General features: G+C 45.1%; 3 protein-coding genes across 12 annotated transcripts; all 3 read left to right on the top strand.

Annotated features, from left to right (window-relative positions):
* The first annotated feature begins 1,590 nt into the window (after positions 1-1,590).
* Positions 1,591-4,972, top strand: ripply1 (ripply transcriptional repressor 1). The gene is made up of 4 exons (XM_029258125.1): positions 1,591-1,810; positions 2,359-2,437; positions 2,970-3,043; positions 4,108-4,972. The coding sequence occupies exons 1-4, from the start codon at positions 1,707-1,709 to the stop codon at positions 4,301-4,303; spliced, it is 453 nt and encodes a 150-aa protein (XP_029113958.1). The 5' UTR covers positions 1,591-1,706; the 3' UTR covers positions 4,304-4,972.
* An 840-nt stretch (positions 4,973-5,812) lies between these two features.
* LOC108920100 (transmembrane gamma-carboxyglutamic acid protein 3) lies at positions 5,813-9,906 on the top strand. 7 transcript variants are annotated; one of them, XM_029258070.1, is made up of 4 exons: positions 5,834-5,883; positions 7,255-7,340; positions 7,553-8,882; positions 9,164-9,906. In XM_029258070.1, the coding sequence occupies exons 3-4, from the start codon at positions 8,323-8,325 to the stop codon at positions 9,345-9,347; spliced, it is 744 nt and encodes a 247-aa protein (XP_029113903.1). In that variant the 5' UTR covers positions 5,834-5,883; positions 7,255-7,340; positions 7,553-8,322; the 3' UTR covers positions 9,348-9,906. The 7 variants fall into 7 exon arrangements, with proteins under 7 accessions (XP_029113905.1, XP_018584129.2, XP_029113908.1 ...); XM_029258071.1 differs by having other exon boundaries at positions 7,255-7,349; XM_029258072.1 differs by lacking the exon at positions 7,255-7,340 and having other exon boundaries at positions 5,813-5,883; positions 7,556-8,882.
* Positions 9,907-10,493: 587 nt separating this feature from the next.
* Positions 10,494-18,913, top strand: LOC108920099 (transmembrane gamma-carboxyglutamic acid protein 3). 4 transcript variants are annotated; one of them, XM_018728612.1, is made up of 8 exons: positions 10,494-10,567; positions 14,614-14,823; positions 14,925-15,028; positions 15,230-15,324; positions 15,974-16,135; positions 16,526-16,597; positions 16,854-16,926; positions 18,084-18,913. In XM_018728612.1, the coding sequence occupies exons 2-8, from the start codon at positions 14,625-14,627 to the stop codon at positions 18,213-18,215; spliced, it is 837 nt and encodes a 278-aa protein (XP_018584128.1). In that variant the 5' UTR covers positions 10,494-10,567; positions 14,614-14,624; the 3' UTR covers positions 18,216-18,913. The 4 variants fall into 4 exon arrangements, with proteins under 4 accessions (XP_018584128.1, XP_018584125.1, XP_018584126.1 ...); XM_018728609.2 differs by lacking the exon at positions 10,494-10,567 and adding an exon at positions 12,896-12,994; XM_018728610.2 differs by lacking the exon at positions 10,494-10,567 and adding an exon at positions 12,898-13,028.
* The last annotated feature ends 2,701 nt before the right edge of the window (positions 18,914-21,614 follow it).

Here is a 21,614-nt window from a genome sequence, read left to right as displayed (position 1 = left end):
TATTTATGTATAAAACATAACGTGTTTGTCTTTTGGTCATATTCTGCATTGGGAATGGCTTGGAATGACAGTAAAATGTTAGGGTTGGGATTAGGATTAGGGTTAGGGTTAGGGTTAGGAGTGGATATGACTGGGAATGACTGGAAATGTTAGGATGCTCTAGAATCCAAGGACTCATTTCCCCAGCAGGCCAGAACCACCGCAGCAATCTACAACATAAAATGAAATTCACTTTTTTGGGGAAATTAACTGGGTGAAGAAACCTTGCTGCAACTAGGCTGAACTTTTGCTTTCGGGATCAATCCGACGGAGCGGGTTTGTGACGCGGCTCCGCTAATCGCTGCTCCGTTTGTGCCGTTTGTGTCACTTTGCTGTCCCCACGGGGGGTGATCAGGGCAAAGGGGCTTCTTCCAAATGGAGCCCTCGAGTCCACGCAGGACCCATTAAGAGCCCATTACACACCCACGGTGACATTTTGGCACACCTGCAGACACGTGCTGCCCGAACCCAAGCAAGTCCATAGTACTGAGCGCCTTTCATTATTATTATTATTATTATTATTATTATTTATTGGCAACTGGTTCTTGATTAATTCACTTCTCAACAGAGACCAAAAAAATTCATCCAAGCTCTTCGCTCAAGATATGTGCAGTTCCTCAGTTGTCGTTATTGTTATTATGTCGCGACTTTGATTTGAAGAAACGTATGTTCTCTTATCCAATAACAAATTGATGCAAGTAAATTAATTTTCAGCGCGAATTTCTTTCAGATTAGAGCTCGCTTTCCGACGTACCTCGCTTTTTAATGACTAAAGCGTTATTAAGCTAAAGAATAGTGACATTATTGTTATAGGGCGATGTTATTTGCGCAGTCGTTTTATGGGCTATTTTCCCTTCTATATCAGTGGCGCAAGAGCTTGTCGGGAGGCAAAATATTAATATACGTTATTATACATTACGAACCTTTATTAATGCGCGCTCTGCGCTTTTTCCTTTTATTATGGGGGGGATGTCGTGCTTATTTATCACAACACAAACATTTATAAAGAAAAGTACTGTAAACCTGCTTATACTTATTAAATTATTTAACTGTCATTATGATTATACACTGTCATTAATAAACATTTTCCGCAGCCCCGTTTCGCCGAACACCATCCGAGGATCATGATGATGGATCCCTTCAGAAATAACTGGGCTGGAAAGTCATTTTCTCCTAATGACCCGCGAGCCCTCCGTCATCTGCCCCCGCTGCCCCCCGTGGCTTTTCTCGCACATGGTGTCCGACTTTTATCCTGCGTGTTTTCTCAGTCACCCCGCCGCTAACGGATTTCTCACCCCCTCGCTGTGACCGCGTGTTTGTACAAGTGGCAGCCCCTCCCCCCGAAAAAAGTCCGAAAAAACACACACACACGCACCCCCCCGCCCCACACACACCTCGCTCCCAACCCACCCCACTCATCATTACGGCAGTCCCCGCCCCCCTCTCCCCCCTCTCTCCCCACCCACCCACCCATCCCACCAGCAGACCCCCGCGGGACGTGGTCTTTATAAAGCCGGGGTCAGAGCCCGTCTCCTCAGTCAGACACACCGCAGTCGGACCCGCGAGCGGAAGGAGGCACGAGACACCGGGCGCTTCCTTTCATTCGCTGCATTCCTTGATCCTTCCTCTGCTCTGCCGCAATAAAAGAACATCAGCGAGCTGCAGCCATGGAGCGTCCCGCAGTCCGCGGCACTCAGGCTCCCTTCCCCGCGGCTCCCACGTCCCTCTCGGGCTGGGCAGCCCGCGAGCGAACAACGGCCCACGGCGGCAGGTACGGACGGGACGGCTTCACGCGGAATCGCTCGTGTTTTATTATTATTATCACACCCGCTCCGCCCGCGCTCTGCTCCGCTCTGCTCCGCTCTGCTCGCGCGCCGCCGCCGGCAATTTAGATTCAGCTCAGTTTATTAATTCAGTACTGCACGTCACGTGCGTGCCAGCGCACATTTATACACATATCGCGTTTAATTTAACTTCGTTTAATGCTGTTCGTTGTGTTTTTTCTTTCTGTATATCAACACTTTGGCGTCCGCATAGCGTGAACCATGGCATGATGATGTTGCGGTCAGTGGGAGCTGAGAAAAAATTCTTAAGTTAACCGCACGGACTGGTCCGTTCTGTTTGAGCTAAACAGTTATTTAAATAATTAAAATTTAAAGGTTTAACGATTAAAAAAGAAAAAGGGAAGAAGGAAAAACACGCACACCTTTCCGATGGGCTTTGCTGCGCTGGACGCATACTGCTGGTTTTTACTCTGCCTTTATAACCTGCTTGATTGACACTGACCATGTGGCTCGTGCTGTGTCGCCCTCCCCGCAGTGACGCCGCCCTGTGGAGACCCTGGATCCCGTCCCGCGTGGATGCGCAGAGGTGCAGTCTCAGGAGCACAATGGCATCTGTGAGTTTCCGATGTCGTAAACCCACTGGGCTCCTGCATTCCTTCATTCCTTCATTCCCACAGCACCGCTTCATCCAGGCAGGGTAGTGGAAGCTGTGATTGCAGATACAGATAATTAAAAGAGGTGGGGTGTAAGGGGTGGGGGGGGGGTGACACTCAGGAATGCATGTGGAATTAGCAGGAGTGTGCCGGAGCAGAAGGTGTGAGAAGCACTGCGCCACTTAGCAGATGTAAAGGCAGCCTATGGCAGGGTGAAAGGAGCAAGAGGACACATGGCCATCTGTCATGGTCCGAACTGCGGCCTGTCGAGCAGCTCTGCCGACACCAGAAGCGACACGTTAAGAGCGTTTCTTCCTCCGACCGACACTTGCCCACCAGTCACAGAACAGCCGGGGCACACGCCTCCAGGCTCGGGTGCGAGAGAACTGTTTCCCACAGATCCTGACCCTCTCCTCTTGTCACTGCCACCATGTGGATGCGTGATTTCTGCACACAGGAATTTTACGTTCTCTCCTCTTGCCTTTTGTCACAGCCTTATGGCAGAAGCGTGGTACCGTGGGCCAGTTCAGCCGGAGGCAAAATGCACTCGTTCCAGCACCCTGTAAGGTTGGTATTCCCTCAGCTGCAGAACTGTCTGAGATACATTTCAGATGCTTCTTTTCACATCTCAATTTACATGCATTTTATCCTTCCGGGACCACACTCTCTTGCTTCAGTGTAAAGCTTAGAAATGTCCTTAGAATGTAAAGCTGACTGGTCTTGTTCAGACGACTTCCTGCTACTGTTATTAACGAAACTAGAAGTTCATTGAGCACACGCATTTGTTTCGATCACTTTTTTTGGGTCTTAATCCAGAGGTGGCGATATGCTGATGGGTCCGTGTAGAATGCATTCATTAGTTTTTTTGTTTCGAAACTGAAAAACAAAATGCGAATTACAATGCCTTCATTTGTTTTTTTTTTTTCCATTTAATATTGAAAGCAGAGAAATTAAAAAAATGACTTTTGTATTGTTTCTGAGCACACATGCAAAAAAGAAAAGGACTTATTTTCTTTTTTTGAATAATCATTCAAAGTGCAGAAATCAAAATCTTACAATACCAAATACGATGAATATTTCCAATGTAACAAGTAGCCTAACCTAGAACTAGAACCGACAACTTCACGGTGCTTTTAACACCTGCGCATAATTAGAAATAAGATTCTTAAGAAGTGGCACCTGAAAAATCCTGCCGATTTTCTCGGTGGACATGTCACCCTCCCTTACCGTCACTCTCTTGCTGCTGTTGAAAACCACGTAGTGAGTCATATGAACTTATGATCAATAACTCGGAGCGAAGCCAGCACCAGCACGTTCGATGAAGCCACCGATGGATTGTGTGCGGTTTCAAGTCGTTTACATCCGGGTTTTTCAAGAATACCACAAAGAGAAATAAATCAAAGTCAAAAAATAACATGGCAAGAAACTATAAATGAGGCATATTTTAAAGATTTTATATTTTGAGCAAAAATTGTTTTTAAACATAGTTCATTCATAATTTGTTTTTCATTTTTAAAACAAAAAACAAGTGAAGGCACCGTAATTCGCATTTTGTTTTTCAATTTCTAATCAAAAAACTAATGAACACAACGTATACGGACCCTGATGGTCTTCCTTTCTTTGTGCCGTAGACTCTTCTGGCCCAAGTCAAAGAGTTTTGACTACCTCTACAGTGACGGGGAGGTGCTGCTGAGAAACCTTCCCGTTCAGGCTACCATCAGCTTTTACGATGAGTCAGACAGTGAGGATGATGAGGATGATGAGGAGTGGGACGAAGAGGATCACAGCGACTCCGGAAGCTGCCGGAAGCCACAAATCACCGACTAACTGAGCTCCAGGTTGACTGATTCTGCACGCAGCCTCCGATCACCTTTCCGGGCTGGACTCAGGCGAGCTGCTGCACCAGCTGGTCAACAGGATTCTCATGGAGATGAGCCAGGCTGGCAGAAGAAGAAGGAGATCTTAGCCGAGCACAACCCACGTTTCTCCATATTACTGCGGTCAGGAACACTGTCAAGCCTGTTGCTAACTACAGTGTTAGAGAGCACAAGAGCAATATGAATTCTTTCATTCACCAAACCCAGTGACTTAGGTTTTACATCCTCAAAACGCAGTTATCTTGGATGCTGAAAAACGGTGGTAAATGAATTGCAGGACTGATGCAGATCTTCATACAATCTGCTGGTGTGAACTGTTTCAGTTTGTTCACCTTCGTATCTCTTTTTGAAATTAAGAAAATCGTTATTCTAATGTCTGCTCTTTTCTGGACAGTTCTCCCGCAGTGAAGCGCTATTGCTAATGCAATGCATGCTGGGAATTGCACGGTTGCATAACATGAAATCCCATATTGGGATGATGATATAGTTTCCTTTTAATCTCAGGGTTTTGTTTTTGTTTGTATATAGACCCTTCACTCTCTCCCATTTGTATTTTATTCTGGTTTCTAACTTATAATGTAAAATATGTATTTATATGTAAGTACTTTTTTATACATTATTGAGCCACTGTATATACTGTTATTTAATTAAAACATTTTTTGATGCATCAAGGGTTTCATTACTGACAAAACTGAAGAATTGATGAATCCCCATAGTTTTCCTTGACGCTCTCTTGTACTTTTATTTACCCCAAGGTATATTCTCAGTCTCAGCAGATTCAGATTTCACCGTTTTCGGCAACGCCGCGCCGAGATGAAGGAAATATCGTCTGTTTCATTGTTTGACTTGCGCAGCGTACGGGTGAACATGCGGGATCAGTGAAAACCACACACTCAGTCACGTTCATTAATGACCACATCGACAACAGTAGACATGATGTATATGATGGTGAATTAGCTGGGTAACATCGAGCGCATTTAATGTAGAAGTACGGGCTTTTAATATTATGATTTAACAACTGATACCCTACTAAAATTTGAATAAGCTTATTAAAAAAATCCCGCAAGCTTATTCTTTTCGTGACTTCACAAGGGCCAACGACAGACGCGGAATTCTGGGACATGTAGTCTTTAACACAAGGCGTGGCATTGAAAACAAATAGTTTCTCTTCTGTTGAAGTGTTACCATATTTTTTTAATTAAAGCTCCGTGAGCAGTGCTTGTCAAAAGCAGGGATTCCCCGCAGTGTTCTTCTAAGTGGCTTCTTTTGTGAATGGCGGTTTGTTGAAACGAAGGGAATAAGGCGGGGACGTGATCACCAATAAACACCAATTCCCAGGATGCTTTGCGCTAATGACGGCGTCCTTCAAATATTAGCGGATCGCTGCTCGAGCTCTAATTGGTCAAGATCGGGGATTCCATCGTCGCTATTGGCTCGCAGGCGGCTCGCTTGCGATCGTCGAATCCCTTAAGAGGAGCTCTGCTTTTGGAAACAGGGATGAAATAGGAGCCTGTTTGCAGTCACGCCAAGGTAGGGTTTATTTTCACAATTTGTGCTCGTTAGCGGCGTTCACGTGGTTCCAAACTATGTTAATATTATTCACAGACTGGTCAAATAAAATTAAAATATTTAGAGTTATACCTATTTACTTTTAAATAATATAATACACTATATTTCTTTATTTAAAAAATAACGGAACACGAACAGTGAGTGAGTATGATTGATTTTTTTTTTTTAGCTTGAGGCTTATATTTTCGCTTTGATTGTTATGAATCCAGCTACTTGACAAGATTTTTCGGCTCCAGAGAGAGGAATTTTTATGCGCGTACGGTACTGTTCTCTTTAATTTCGTTATGATGATAATGCTGATATTTTGAGAAGAGATGTTAATGTTTTAGATTGTAAAATTACAGGTTCCGCTACAGTGTTTCATATGCAGTTCATCACACATCAGGCTGCTACTTCAACAAGGCAGCAAGTTCCCCGTAGTAACTGAAATAATTTTGAAACAGAACGGTTTCATTCCCTACATAATGTACTTTTGACGTGTTCGTTTCTCGCTTAATTGATAACTTAGCTCTGATTTGAACGTGGCTTTAAACTTGGACATTTCGTTTGTTTCAATGAATGTGTTCAGCATCACCTTACTCTCCTCCTCCTCCTCCTCCTCCTCCTCCCTGTTGCCATGGCAACCCCCAGGGCCTTGTATTTATAGGAGGAATTCATTTATGAAAATAAAGGTACTCACTGTCTAGCACTCTGTAAATTTGTCCTTGTAACTTACAGTGCAATTTACCCTTTAATTCTGCTCTGCTCCTTGGGAGAAATAGGCCGTTGTTTGGTCTTCTGGGTCATGTCGAATTTTATTGGTTTGCCTTAAGACTTAGCTTTTTAAAAATGTATACCGTAGGCCAGCTGCCCTGGATTAGTTTGAGATTCTGAATTCTGACCCATTAATGCTCACTTATCACGGAAGACCATGAAAGTGGAGCACACTACAGCTCCGCAGAGACATCCTTTGTGTAGCTCCGCAGCCCACACTGTCATTGCTTATTAGTGATTCTGCACGTGGTCCAAGTGGGAAATTAACTTTCTAACAAATATCTAATAAACCTTTTTACAGAGGCCTTTGCAAACCAATTTCTTTCTGTCAATATTGCAATATTCTGCCGCTTCCGTGTACTTGCTAGACACGATTTAACGTTATAAACCTTAAGCCGAAATCTGGAGTGTTTTTCAACTGGCACACATCAGTCGGGGTTTTTGTGAATTCTCCGAGATTGTCTTTTTAACTTATTAACATTTAATTGCGGCACATCTGCTCTTTCGATCTAAGTGATCGTTTCTTCAGTTCCCCTGGCACTCGCTGTGACAGCGCATCACTGATCACATTCTCCGCAGGCTCTTCGCAGGTCCCTTCTTCAAAGAGACGGAGGCGCTCAAGTATTCGGAGGGGGATCGGCTGAGAGGCTTCTGCCACTGTTACAGTAAATAGAGTAAATCTCAGTGATTTTTGCTGCATTGTCAGAAACAAAGGCAAAGTTTTCTGGAGTCAGATGAACGCTAATTACCTCCCCTGATGGTTAGAAACTCAGTCTGCAAGAGCGCGCACACACACACACACACACACACACACACACACACACACACAGTACGGCCCCTGCTAAACACATGCCTGTTACTCTCTCTGTTTTCCTAGAAGACAAGGGACAAGGATGCACTCTGTCCCAGGAGGTGGTTCCCTGGAGCTAACCGATTCTTGGAGCCATTTCACCAGGGAAGCCTTGAGCAGTGCTACACAGAGGAGAGTGCCAGCGTTGATAACCGCAGAGAGAGGCCTGTGAACAGCGAATTCACGGTAAATCATCCAGAGGCCGCTCCCAGGGATGACTACAGGTGGGAGTCTGGACCAGAGCATCACTTTCTCGCAGCAGACGAACAGCCCCACCACAGGAGGCGCTACAGAACCAATGTGAGAGGATGGGAATTATGTGAAGAGTGCCTGGAGGTTTGCTGGTCTGCTGTAATTCGAACCGAGGTCTTGGAATCGGGCTGAAGGAGCGCGTCCGCCTCGAGCGCCACTGCACGCTATTCCGGCCTTCGTGTAGTTCAGCTCATCCCAGGGGTGGAGCGAGCTCTTCGTATCAGGACGCCGGTGTTGCCAGCGAGCAGATGGCGCACGCGAGTTGCTGGAACTTTCTGAGTATTTTGATGTGCTTTTTGAAGTGCGAGGAATTTTAATTTCCCGGGTGATTTTTTTTTTTTCTCAGAATTTTGTCAAAAGAGAAAAGTAACTTGGCAAAAATGTTTTTAAAAGTAAGAGTTTTATTTTGAGTTCTGTAGTGCGATGGTGTGCCGCCGCTGTTTCGCTGTCGTGAGAATGCTGTAACATTTCCACCCAAAGTGTCGTGAGCTGTGTGTTTATTGTCCGCGCAAACCCTGCATGGCCCTGCCCCCACTGAGGCTCAGATGGAGCCCTGGAAGCGCGGGAGCACCAACACGGTGAGCACCAACACGGAGGCGCGTTCAGAGCGCACAGACACGGTGTACATGGTGGTGCCCCTGCTGGGGGTGGCCCTCCTCATCATCATCGCACTCTTCCTCATCTGGAGATGCCAGCTGCAGAAGGCGACGCGCCGCCGCCCGGCGTACACCCAGAACCGGTACTTGGCTAGCCGCAACTCCCGCAGCCTGCCCCGCATCCTCGTGCACCGCGACGGCCCCTCCCACTCCGAGAACCCGCACCCGGAGAACCAGTCCGGCCGCGCTGCGGGCGGGGGGAGCGGCGGAGGTGGAGGCGGGGGGTCCGGGGGATCTGCCGCTCCCACCTCCCACCAGCACGCGCATCTCCAAAACGGCCGGACCCTCTACGTTCAGGACTCGTCCATCTCTGTCGCTTCCCGCCTTTCCGGCGCGACCCCGCCGCCCTCCTACGAAGAAGTAACGGGACACCTTGAGAGCAGCAGCGACGAGACCACAGCTCCCTACAGCGACCCCCCGCCCAAATACGAGGAGATTGTCAAACAGAAGTGAGTCATGGGGGTGCTGCCTCCATGCCCGCCGCATTGTAGCGACAGCTCGTGTCGCCGCCCGGTCCACACAGGGAGCCTCTGTGTCATCGGTGTTTGTCCGTGTCGGTTAAAGCCTACCGACCAGCGTTTTAATTATGCATTGGTGTTAGTGGTTAATGGTTCTCCGAATACTGTAGTCATTCCACAGTCTTCTGCAGTTGGCCAACAAGGAGGTGTTACGGTTGCAGTTATGCAAACATGTTATGCCTCCCCTCTGTCCTCTCTTCCCCTCCCGAAAGCCTGCCCTGCACCCCAGCCACTTTAAGCATCCTGGCCTTAACATGGACAGACAGCGGCAGAAGACGAAGAAGCGAAACCCCTAGAGGATGCCGTCGGAAAGCTGCGAAGGAAAACAAGCGCGTCATCCAAAGTGTGTGTCTTTGGGGTCTGCGGTGTTCCGACCCGGTCCGGGCTGCTCGCTGAACGGAGGATCCCACGTGTTGAGCTGCGTAGGAGGCACCGGGGTTACAGTATGTGCCCGAAGAGCGTTGCTCTCTACTTTTTATCCACGGTTGCACAAACGCGGCGAGCAGAAACGGACGAAAGGCTCTTTGTTCTCACCAAAACAGTCGTGCTTCAGCACCAGCAGATGCATAGCGATAAGAAAGGCTCATCCGCGCTGCAGTCCACTCGCTGCCCGGCACGTGTTGCGGAGACCGCGTGAATCGGGCCAGCACCTCGCAAGCTTTATTTTCCCAGAGTCACGTGGCGACGAGGAGTGCCTCATGACCTTTTCGGATCCAGCGCACGCTGCCTTTTTACATAATGCGTTTAAGGTCCTTAAAATTAGCAACACACCTACGCAGCGTATCGTGTTAGCGAACTACGGGGGAGGAAAATGCTGGGCCTCGCTCGTCTCCGCAGAGAACGGGGCCCGTCCGGCGAACTGGGAACCTTCACAGATCCGTGAAGATTGCCTTACGTTTCCGTCGCTCAAAGTGTCAGGCCTTAGTTTGTGTCGTCGCTTGCCGTGCGGCGCAGCGCTATCGCGGATGCGTGAATGTTTTTTGTTCGGCCGCCACGCTTGCGCCTCTCTTGACGTACCCGCTGACGCGCGGTAACGTGCGCGCGCCCTCACCTGTTGGCATCCAGAAAACACAGGGGATCTGATAAACTAAGTCCCCAAGTCCTCCTTGCTCACTCCTTCCGCCCTCTCTTACTCAAACCTGGCCAGTGAATGAATCGGAGGTCAGTGTCTCTGCCTCCTGTGTGTGTGCACTCTGCCTTTTGTCTGGTTTTTTTTTTTTTTTTAATGGTGACGTGCATTGACAGTTTCTTTCTGCTGAAAGCAACCGGTGGATTTTTTTTTCTTCTTTCTTCCCCTACTGGGAGATCTGCTGGTACTGCTCTGTTTTTCATGGCTTTACACAGAATTCCTTTTGGGCGCGATCCGTCGAATAAACTGCCGTTATGGCCGCGATGTCTCCATCTCAATACGCATAAAAAGGGGTTTTCTCAGCTCAGGTTAACCACAGCTACCGCTGCCATCATAAGGTGTTTCACACTGCCAACAGACAGGGGACGTGGATTTGGTTCTTCCTCTGTTCCTTTGGATCCCTGGCTCACCCTTTCCAGTTGACTCCATCTCATCTGGAGGTGGAGAGTATGACTGTGTCTGCCATCACCAGAAGATGCAAAGGATGGTGGGTAATTATATCCCGTAGAGCAGTGCTGCTGCTGTTGATGTGAGCATTGTGTGCGTCTGTTTGTCTCGTGAGTCATTTGTGGGTGGCTCATGTCTCCTTTACCAGGCCCCCTACACGTCTTGCTCATTGTGTCCTTGTGTCCTGTGTTGTCTGTGTCTTGTGTGACCATAGGACACCCTTCCATAGTGGGGCAACATAATATAATAATTTAAAAAAAAAAAAAAAAGCCTGGACATTTTGAACCCTTACCCTCTGTGGCATTTCTCTTCGTGTGCAGTTGTTCTGTTTACAGTCATAAATTTGACCGGAGGGGTTGTGTACAGAGTTTGGTACGCAGTGTATTCTGTGTATTGTGGTGCTGTAATGTATCGGGCTGTGGGATTTCAGAGAAAGCAACTTTGTGTTTACGTGTTTATTAAACTTTAAAGTCACGTAGAAAGACATGCTTGGCTACATTTTGCCAAAGCACCCCCATAGTAAGATTTAAATTGCACTCATCTCAGTTGCAGTATGTTAAATGCAAAATTATAATATCTTGGCTGTTTACGGAAGCCAAAACCGTTTTTTAGTAAGGACTACTATTCAGATACTAGAGTTCAAAATTCTTGGTGTGTTTTACCCTTGTTATCTGTCTCCTTGGTATTTTTTTCTGGTACCACTGAATTTCTAGGCATCTTTCAGTTTTCTAATAAAACAAAATTGTGCTGATGCATATTTAGTAATCCAGGTTTTGATTTGATTGACCCTCTCAAAGCACAAAAGGGGCAAGTCTTTACAGTATCTATATATTTGTATATACATACATATATGGCACACTCCAGTTGATGTTTTCTAAGAGTTGTTGATGCATGAATTTGTATTTTTATAATTATCTTTAGTTGCCTTTTGTTACACATATAATTCTAGAAAAGAAATGGACATACTTGTGAACCAGTTGATGTGATGAAAATCAGGAAAGGCAGCAGTAGGTCTTGGCTCAAAGGGATCTTCACATTTGATTTATCTGTTTTAATCTAAGTGTTTGTATTAAATTTATACTTTTAGTATATATAATTACTGTGCACATTTTTAAATTCACCCTAAATGACAAACTTGTCTATTTTGCTATGTGCGGTTCATCCAAAGAACTTATCGTTGTATCTTGTCACCAGTAACTGGTATTCTTGGTATTTCACCAGAGCTTGCACCAGCGCAAACTGGGAAATTCAAGGTTGCCGAAGCTTTGTGCTCGTCTTCCAGTATTTTCCCTTCCTAGGTTTCCTGTGTTTAAGAGCTTCCAGTAGACAGTGAAGGCAACAGATGCGCAACATCTCATCTCTTTCCGTAACCTCGCTGAATAGAAAAAATGTCAGAGGAAGTTCTTGACAGATGGTGACTGTGCTGATAAAATAAAATTCTGTTTACCCTTGAGGTTTTTTTTTTTTTTGCCAGAACTCTGAACATGTTGAGAAGTGAGTTGCTTTGAAAATGTACTAGAATTGTGTCTCCCCATAAGTGCTCTCGTGGTAAACACACACTCATTTTGATGTTACTCTACCTAAGTCTATGGTTTGGTTTCTCACAGCTGTGTTTCGGTATTGGAACAAATATATAAAGTGACATGGGCAATGTTTCTGACGGGGAAGTGAATTTCCACAGAGATTGTTTAATATTAACAGTAATAGGATTGAAGCTTTAGTATTACCTCTGAGCCTTATCCAACATCTCAAAGGTGAAAGCTACATGACAGAAGATGCTATAGAAAGTTCAGGGTGATCACTAGCTATGTAAGCAGGAAATAATCATCCCTTCCCCGTCTGTCCTCCTGTCACCTTCTGCTTTGTTCCTACACAGGTGACAAATTACTTTTACTCCATATTCTCACCATTTAGCCACACAGATTTACCAAGTGCCAAATTTGTGAAAGCACTGAATATAATTTTGTGCATTGGCCTGTATTAAATGTGTTTTTATCCATATGGCTCTGCTTTTTATTCAAAAATGTGAAATGTTTAAATACAGGAATGGCTTATAAGCACATTTTTATGAAAATTATGTCGTTTTTACATAAGAAATCGAATTACATGCAATTGCTTTATTATTTTATAAGTAAAACATTGCAAATTATTAAGAACTGCACGTAAAACTAGCCACCTGTGTGGCAACCCGACTGAAGGACTAAACAGATCAAACTTTCGGAAAGGACGCGAGCAGCAGCGCCATCCAATCATAGTGAAGATCCCGCCCCCCGACCCACCCATTGCCCACTCTCACCCTCACCCAGTCAGCCAATCATCGGGAACATCCTGCCCGGATCGACTGGAAACGGGCCGCCAATCGTTGAGGTGTCTTCATCCAATTACACGGATTATCCGGCCAATCACAATTAACGCTGTTTTTTTGGTGAGTCGTTTTCTCGGACGTCACCGAAGTGGCCGGGTAGCGGTGAGCTTTAAGAAGTTTTTTTTCTTGCTCGTTTGTAAGTGTCATGTTTGGAATTTTCTGTCTTTGTTTAAAAGAAAATAGATGTCGTTGGTTGTTTAGTTATCGGTCCATAGCGAGTATCCAGAATCACCTATCGTTCTTGAAGTCGCAGTTCTGCTTTCGTGCGCTTTGACGCACTTTCAACTTTGCAACAACTTGTGACATTGATTGGCTGGAATTGTTCTGGAAGCCTCGCGCTGCCGCGAGCCGTCGCGCCTCGTTCCCGCTTTCGCGACTTGATGGGTATTTTTCGTTGTCCGAGACGACGCGGAGAAGCCCTTCCCTTCCCTTTCGTTCCCTTCCACTTCGACCGCTTAGCTCACGAGTCGCACTTTGTGTGGAAAACAACCTACTTCATCAGGTGTGACTGTCACTGTATGTTAGTTACAGTAATTAAACTTCGGTCTCTGTAATCCCATCCACCCGTCGTCGTCGTGGCCTGTTTTCTGGAGCCCTGAGGCAGAGCAGAAGCCAGGACACTGAGACAGGACCATGTCCATGATCTGGTAGTCCAGCATACATCCCTGAACGCCTTTTTACTTACGTTACGGGGTCGTTTTAATGTTGGACTTACACACAGGTCAGGTGCTGCGTTCCCGAAAAACCCAGCCAGGCTGAGGTGAATTGTCGGCGATCAAATACGTAATTACCATTCGTTTCCATCCATGGTGAACGGTTTTATTTTGGTCTACAGCTCCTCCCCCAAGAAACAAAAGGACACCCGTTCATGGTTAATATTAAATTTTATTTTTATTGAACACTGGACAAGGGATCGGAGGAATAATACGAATTAAAGGTTGGCTATCCATTAAATTACTATCACATAACTATGTAATTGTTAAAGCTCTAAAACAACTGGTCCTGGAGGAAAGGGTAAAAAATCTCCAAACCGAAAGGGGGGGAAACATTTGGGGCCAAGTAGCAGTGGCTGTGCTTCCCTCTGCATTTTAGATTTAACAAAATGTCTAAGTCAATTTACAGCTATTTGTAATATGACTAATTAACATTGAAATGGACATTTAGTTTTATAGTTAACATTTGTTAAAATAACACATTGATCATTCTGTAATGCGGTATGGTTTCTTCACCTCTCTTGTGGCTGTTGTACCATACGCTTAAACGCTCACTATTAATTCATGCATAAACATGATAATCTGTTCAACCTTTACTGTAAAACAAAAATCAACACTAAGGGTAAGAAATCAGTTAAAACAGTGTAAAGAAACTGACGCTCAATGGACATGCTGACATGGTTTGGATAGTCCAAATGAGGTAATAACAGGTGAAACTGGTAAACAGAGCTGATGGAATTTGGGTACTAAATGCTGCACAGGATAGACTATTGCTGAGAAGGGAAACTCATGGTGGTTGTGATTTTGTGCCACTTGGCTGACAGAAGCTGCGCAAAAACCAAATTTGCTCCTAATTAATGGGGGAGATATTAAGTGAAACTGTTTTTAACCTCAAGTCCTCTAGTTTCTCAAGCCAAATGGGGGGGGGTGATTGTACTAAGCTTTGCAAACTTTTAAATCATGGTAGACTGATGTAGTGCAGTACATTGTCTTTATTCTTGTCTTCAGGCACTGGTGACATGGCCTCGCCCGCTTTCCTGGACACGAGCTTGCCGGGTCATGGGTCCGACCAGCAGTTCACCGAGGTCATCAGCCAGCAGATGCGGGTCCCAGAGCACCTCCGAGTCGGGCTGGGCCCTCAGGGGGATGAGCAAACAAAGCCTGAGGACATGACCCTCATCTACCGGATGCACATCCCCAACAGGTTGTCCCTGGCAGGTTGGTGCGACTGTAAAGACAGAACTGTGTGCTTTACCTAAAATTCTGGGGTAACGCTCTCCTTTTTTGAGCTCCTAAATTGTCGCTCTCCTTTCTGCCAGATGCCCCAGATTTGAATCCGCGACCCCTGTTCTCCACTCCATCCGGACGCAGCTTCCCGACCCATGCAGCCACAGCATGGGACTCTCCCTCTTCAGAGCCCCTGGTACGCCGACAAACCTCAGTATGACCGCGTGCTGCTTTAATGCTGGACGTGGGCACATGTAGCTGAACAGTTTTTGGGTTTTGTTTTATTGTGCAAAGTATGCTTATAGACAACGTATGTACGGCTGCCACATATTTGATGTCACTCACAGTAAAATGATGATGATGCCCGATCTGAAATAATCTCTGTCCGTTCTGGCAGAGTCCTCTGCGCAGGTCCTACAGTGATCAAACCTTTGGCAGGAGCCCCCCTGTCACCCCCACACTGTCAAAACAGATGCTGCATGCCCCTTCTCTGTGAGTGCTCCGCAGCCGCTGGGAGTCATTCTGTCTCCAGCAAGTGAACGTTCTCATGGTAGCAGACTCACAGAGTTCTTTGAAGATGGAAACAAATCTGGGATGTCAAAAATTTCCTGACATGACAATGACACTTTCCTGTTTCTCATTTCAATACAACTGACCTTACGACTGTCAGAGTAATTTGAACTTCCTATTGTATATACTTCTTTCATGTAAAGAACCCGAAGACAGCAAAATGTATTCGTTTTGCTTTACTTGAACAGAGATGTATGTACATTGCTTTGGAGACAAGCATCTACTAAATAAAAAAATGTAAATATTTGCTTTAGAAATACAAGTGTTCTGGAGGTGAGATTGAGCTCATGACCACAAGGGGATGCTAGAGTTCCATGTAAAAGCGCGATGAATCTTGGGAAAGCTGGCAGCTCAGATTTCCCATGTTTATAGTTTCACTTTGAACTTAAAGTCAGGGTGTAGTCATACATGATTTATCCAGAACTGTAAGCCACTCATGTCCCCTTTTATAATGATTTTTGCGTCTCACCCGTAACACCCCAGTGTCGTTGGTAAAAGACTGGTGAATTTTTCTCTAAGTCTCATCTGTGTTTCTGGGACCCTCCACCCCTCTACCTCCTGGCTCCTGTAGCCGTGCTGTGGGACGCTCCCCACAGAACGTTGAACCCCGTGGACCCTCCGCTATTCCACCCAACCTCCTGTCCCCACAGAATGTGCTCCAGGCTGTCAGAGACCTGGGTCAGTTGGCCTCCCAGCGCATCCTCCGGACTGTCACCCAGAAGTGCGGTTCCAGGTGACAATCCGCCAATCTGCTGCTGGACACCCCGCCCACTCAGTCCCATAAACCCAGCCTCCATCCTCTTGTGCTGCTTCTGCCAATGTCTGCCATTATTTTGGCTTATACCAGTGATTGCTGCTCTTTTTTTCCATCACAATTTCCAGGCAGAGCTTGGACAAGTTGTCTTCTGCCTGTCACGTGTTCCCCAAGCACCACTTCATCCTCTCTATTACCCCTGACCCCTGCTTCCTTACTCCTATAGCCTCCTTTGTCCCATTAATCCTTCCTAATCCAATTGTACCCCTTCTTGCTCTTCCTAGTGGAGCCTAAATGATACTGAAGTGGTGGTACATGATTGTCTCTCTTGAGGATTATGTTTACCATTCCCTCACATCGCTTTTGAAGGTTCAGCTATCCTGAGAACCCGCCTTCCACCCTAGTCGAGATGCCTGGTTCCATGGACCCCAGCCGGAGAAGGTGACAGCAGATGATTGCTGTGTTCACCTGTAGACTCTTGATAACTGCATTTGCTTTGACTTGCTGTACACTCTGATTGTGTATATGTGCAGGGGAAAGATTAAATGACTGTCTGTCTGTTTGTGCCACCTTTGATATGAAGACAGGTCATTTGAAAACTTTTAATGACTCAAGCCATTAAATTTCAACACCATTTCTGAGGTTACTTGTCCATTGCAGTGCTCTGAGTTCACTCTGCTTGTCTCTCCGATTGCAGCACAGCACAGGATTGGCTGACCGTGGAGGAGGAAGGCGGGGGAAACGTTGAGTTCTTTGTGTTGCGGAGACAGGTAGGCTTTCCAAGAAATCCCTGTTTGGACTGCTTACCCAGTTAGTTTCTGTAAGTACTGTGCCGTAGCAGCGTGTTCCAATTATCCTATAGCAGGTGAGTAGTGGAGGAAATGGTGTGCTTTTCACCTGTCACTCTGAGAAATTTCGTAGGGTGTAGAAACTACCAAGGAACTGATGGTAGAGTGACTAAATACATGGGATTCTGAACTTACACCCCACTAGTGGGACCAGAAGTGTGTTTGAAACTTTTGTTGGTAAATCTAATGTCACTTTTAATACTGATTTGGAGTCGATAAAAGTTTAATGCAGACTTCGCTCATTCTATTTGTTGGTTAGGTTTCTGCAGCAACCCTGCATATAAGTACAATGATTAAAAATCAGTAAAACTTCAAGCTACATTAAAATGAGTCCTGATTTACACACACACACACACACACACACATTTTCAGAACCGCTTGTCCCATACGGGGTCACGGGGAACCGGAGCCTACCCGGGAACACAAGGGCATAAGGCCGGAGGGGGAGGGGACACACCCAGGACGGGACGCCAGTCCGTCACAAGGCACCCCAAGCGGGACTCGAACCCCAGACCCACCGGACAGCAGGACTGTGGTCCAACCCACTGCACCCCGCACCCGCACCCGAGTCCTGATTTAAAATAAGGGAAAATGTCTCCACAAACATATGGAATCCTTTGCTTGGAAAAGTGAAGAAAATACAAGTTCTTCAAAAAAAAACTCTGCAACTTCAGAAATGCCTATCTCAACTATTTGTAACCCCAAGACAAAGTGTATGTGGTTTATTTGTACATGGGCAACTAGTAGCATAGTGGTTTGAGTTGCTGGCTTTCAACCCAAAGGGTTGTACAGTCAAATCCCACCTCAAACTGTAGTACCCTTGACCAAGGTACTTGCCCTAAATTGCTCTGGTAAAAATACTAAGCTGTGTAAATGGGTAAATAATTGTAAGTTGCTTTGCAGAAAGTCATCAGCTAAATGAATAGTGTTTAAAATTGTATTAACAAGGATGCCAGCAGGGGGAGACAGTTTTCAAGGCTGGTTCACATTGGATGAATTTCCACTGAGAAAAGAGTGGACTAATAAAAATAGGACGATGAAACTGAGGTTTAACCATATGTGCATGCACGATTCTGCAGATGATGAAGATGAGCCGGCGTCTTGCCACCCTGGAGAGGCAGAATGCAGAGCACCGCCAAACGGAGCTGCTCCTCTTCTCCTTGCTGTTGTCCGCCTGTCTCATCAATGGCTGGCTCTGGCTGCGCAGGTAGCCTTCCACCCCACGCAGTGAGGCTCACGCACTCCTGACCTGCTTTCACCAGGAGGGGTTGGAGTAGAGGTGGGGTAGAGAGGGTGGGACGTTCATGCAAGTCCCAAGGTACGTGTGGGTGTGCACATGGACTTTGGTAAGGTAGTAGGGAAGTCTTTGCTGATGTTACTGCGAAGGACTATGACCTCCAGGATGTTCTATGTTGGACAGTGTGATTTCAGATTTTTTTATGACATGAATGTTTGTTTCTGAACTGAAACACACATTAAGATTGAATGTACTTGGACTTTTGGGTCAAAATAGAAACCCCCCACATACAAGCAGTCAAGTGACAGAAGTAGAACAACTTCTTGTTTACTCAGAATTCTTCAGCGTAGGAATCTTGGCTCCGAAATCACTACTTACAGCAGGAAATAGTCTGTTTACTTAACATTTTAAATGAAATGCAGTCAGTTTATACTTTGTCTGTGATGGCTGATATGTAAGTACTTACTACTGCAGTGGGATTAGTATATTTATAAAATATTTATTTTTTAACCTTTAATTCGTATAGAGATGGGTTCAGTTAATGTGATCATTTCTATTAGACTGCATGTGTTGCTGTACCACTGTTAACTGGAGCAGTCCATTACTTGTCTAATAAGTCTGATTTATATATTATTGTGCAACTACTCTGCAGGTCATTTGATTAAAAATCTCAAGTTATGCAATAATTGTCTGTCATTTGACTTCTGTCACATGATAGAGGAATCGCTGAGTGATATTTATAAGACTCTTGCCATTTCCTGGAACTGATCTGGCTGCAGGATTGCAAGTCTAATCTCTCTCCTCACCCTCCTCCTCATCGTCAGGCATGTCAGAGGACTGAAACAGGGCAGGGGGTGTGGTTTTTATTCCCCTGACATGTCTCTGGACCCCCTTTTACTTTCATGCCCTTCCTTAAGAGGGTGGGGTGAGCTGCAGTGTTTCCCAGCAATGGCTGGAGTACAAAGTACAGCTAGCACTACACGTACAGTTCACTTAATGGTTGGGGATTTTTCTTCTGGGTCACTGCTGTACCACCTATAAGTCATATTCCCCCCAAGAATCACATTTGATTTAAGTCTCTATTTAGTCTGAATATTTACAGTGGCATGAAAGTGGTGCACCATGAATAATAAAGGACAAGGACAACTAGTAAGAAAGGTACAATTCTTTAATAGTGATTTAGTTTACAAAGTGTGTGATATTAATAGTAAAAAATAAACATGTCATTCTCATGCTGTATTTCTCCTTAAAAAAGAAACATTTAAATTAATGTTAAACACTAACTACTGTATCTGAAAGAGTAACAAATCAAACTGCATGAGATGAATGCTGCAATACAAAATAATGATTGAAAGATGACTGCTGGGCCACAGTTTTACAGTAATACAGTACAAGCAGCATCAACTTTGTAGTTTCATGGAGAAAAAGACATCAGAATGCTAGTAAAAAAAAAAAAAACGAAACACTAAAGCATTTCGGTAAAGAATAAATTGATGCAGTTGGCTGCCTGTCCAAATGCAATACATAAGCTGAAAATGGGACACATGCTTTCCCATTCAACACAATTGCCCATAAAAACATTGAAATTATATTTGATTTCAAAATTTGTGTGCTTTTCAAACATCTCTTTCATGGAGACTAGATACAGACATGTTTTCCATTGAATGAAATTAGGCGGTTGAAATAGCTTGTTCTAACGGCTATACCGAAATGTGAGGGGGAGTGTGTGGAGAGCTCTGGTGTGCCACTGAGAAATGCAACGCCTCACACCAATGCTGGAGGTGCTCTACAGGTCTCGGGACACAGAAAAGAGCTGTCCGACCCGGGTCTTGCGTTCAGTCCACCGAGGGCAGCTGTGTGTGCAGCTTCTTACTTTAAATGCTGCACTGAACATATGAGCAGTTGCTACGGTGATGTAACGATCACATTCATGAAGAAAAAATACAATAAACTGCAGTAATATTTTTAAACCTACAGAGAAACTGCTGGGAGTAAATATGTGACCAAAGTAATTGAGGAAGTGGACCAGTTAAGGCACAGAGGTTTGTTGCGATGAAAAGCAGTGTACAGCTGTCCTCGGGGCACGAAGCGTTGGGCCTTTACTCTTCCACTTGAGGAAGGCTTAAGGTCAGGAGACTTTCTAAACCCCTGTGATCATACAGGACACCTATGGGTTAGACTGATACTGCCTGGAAAGCAGAAGGACACACACAATAACACTGCAGAGAGTATCTTGTAACCTGGCATAGAAAGCACCTTTACCTTTGACAAAATAAAAACATACAGACTTTTCCATTGCAGTGGTAAAAGACCAATGAAATGTACATCAATACTATGTTTTGAATTTGTAATGGCTTGGGTTTAGAAATGAGTGTGGTCAATACTAGATCTACTGTTACAACGCCACAGAAGTCAGAAGTTTGACTGTTGCAGGCAGAAGGACCAGGGTCGCCCTGTAATTGGGTGCTGCTTTTTACAGAGCTGATTTGAATGCATGATGTGTAGGATGTGCAGAGGGAGAGCCACACTGCTCTGAAAGGTGAGCTATATTGCAGCAGCTTGACAGCTCCAAGGGACGCTTGTTGACTACAGGTGTCACACACTACTCCTGGCAGACAGTGTGTGTGCAGCTGTTTTTAAACACTGTATTTCCCTAATTATCTTTACAGGTTGGATCCTTAATACCGTTGGAACATTTGGATGTAAGATGATTATCTCAAGACCGGCTATTTTACTACGTATTCAATGAAGTACTTTAAGAAAACTTGATTTCAATAATGAACATAATTAATGAGCAATTCCACCAGGACATCAGGTTGCTACTGAAATCAATGTACACGCAGCCTATGTGACGCCCCTGTAGTATTACAGACCAGCATGAATTCCCCAGCTTGAATGACGTCAATCCACTTCCCAGGCCTAAAACTGGTAAAATGACTCTTTGTCAAGAAATCTATTATGTTTAACTGAGTCTGAAAAAAGAAACTAGCATGTGTTACCCCAACATTTGGATGTTCTCCTAGAGCAACTGAGGTTAGGTAGCTCCTCAGCTCCAGGTGTTTATAACTGCCACTCTTGGGACTCAGACCCAGTATTCACTCTGCTACCATAGTCCTGAATGCTCAGAACAGCTCTTGGCATCATTGCCATGTGGATATTTGGAGGCAGGGGTTCATTTATTGGTTCTAGAGCATGATGGGTTTGTTATTCTGTATCTCTTGCTCTCTACAGGCGAGACAAACCTTTTAGAAAAACTACACTTTTTATCTGAAGGTCAATGGAAGCAAAAATGGTAGGGTTCAACCAGAGTAAGGTAAACACTAGGTTCTCCTATTGAATAATGACCTCTACAAAGCAATCAGTGATATCAGCT

Source organism: Scleropages formosus, chromosome 14 (genome assembly GCF_900964775.1).
Source record: "Scleropages formosus chromosome 14, fSclFor1.1, whole genome shotgun sequence".
NCBI classification, from domain to species: Eukaryota; Metazoa; Chordata; class Actinopteri; order Osteoglossiformes; family Osteoglossidae; genus Scleropages; species Scleropages formosus.
The sequence above is the reverse complement of the archived record's forward strand: the minus strand, read 5'-3'. Positions and strand labels throughout refer to the sequence as shown.

Excerpts from the sequence above, each read along its gene's own strand:
- LOC108920099 (XM_018728612.1), top strand. The coding sequence starts at position 14,625 with ATGGCCTCGCCCGCTTTCCTGGACACGAGCTTGCCGGGTCATGGGTCC. Across the intron at positions 14,824-14,924 it reads CAACAGGTTGTCCCTGGCAG|ATGCCCCAGATTTGAATCCG; the intron begins GTTGGTGCGACT and ends CCTTTCTGCCAG. Across the intron at positions 16,136-16,525 it reads ACCCAGAAGTGCGGTTCCAG|GTTCAGCTATCCTGAGAACC; the intron begins GTGACAATCCGC and ends TCGCTTTTGAAG.
- LOC108920100 (XM_029258072.1), top strand. The coding sequence starts at position 8,323 with ATGGAGCCCTGGAAGCGCGGGAGCACCAACACGGTGAGCACCAACACG. Across the intron at positions 8,883-9,163 it reads GAGGAGATTGTCAAACAGAA|CCTGCCCTGCACCCCAGCCA; the intron begins GTGAGTCATGGG and ends CCCTCCCGAAAG.
- ripply1 (XM_029258125.1), top strand. The coding sequence starts at position 1,707 with ATGGAGCGTCCCGCAGTCCGCGGCACTCAGGCTCCCTTCCCCGCGGCT. Across the intron at positions 2,438-2,969 it reads TCAGGAGCACAATGGCATCT|CCTTATGGCAGAAGCGTGGT; the intron begins GTGAGTTTCCGA and ends CTTTTGTCACAG. Across the intron at positions 3,044-4,107 it reads TCGTTCCAGCACCCTGTAAG|ACTCTTCTGGCCCAAGTCAA; the intron begins GTTGGTATTCCC and ends TTTGTGCCGTAG.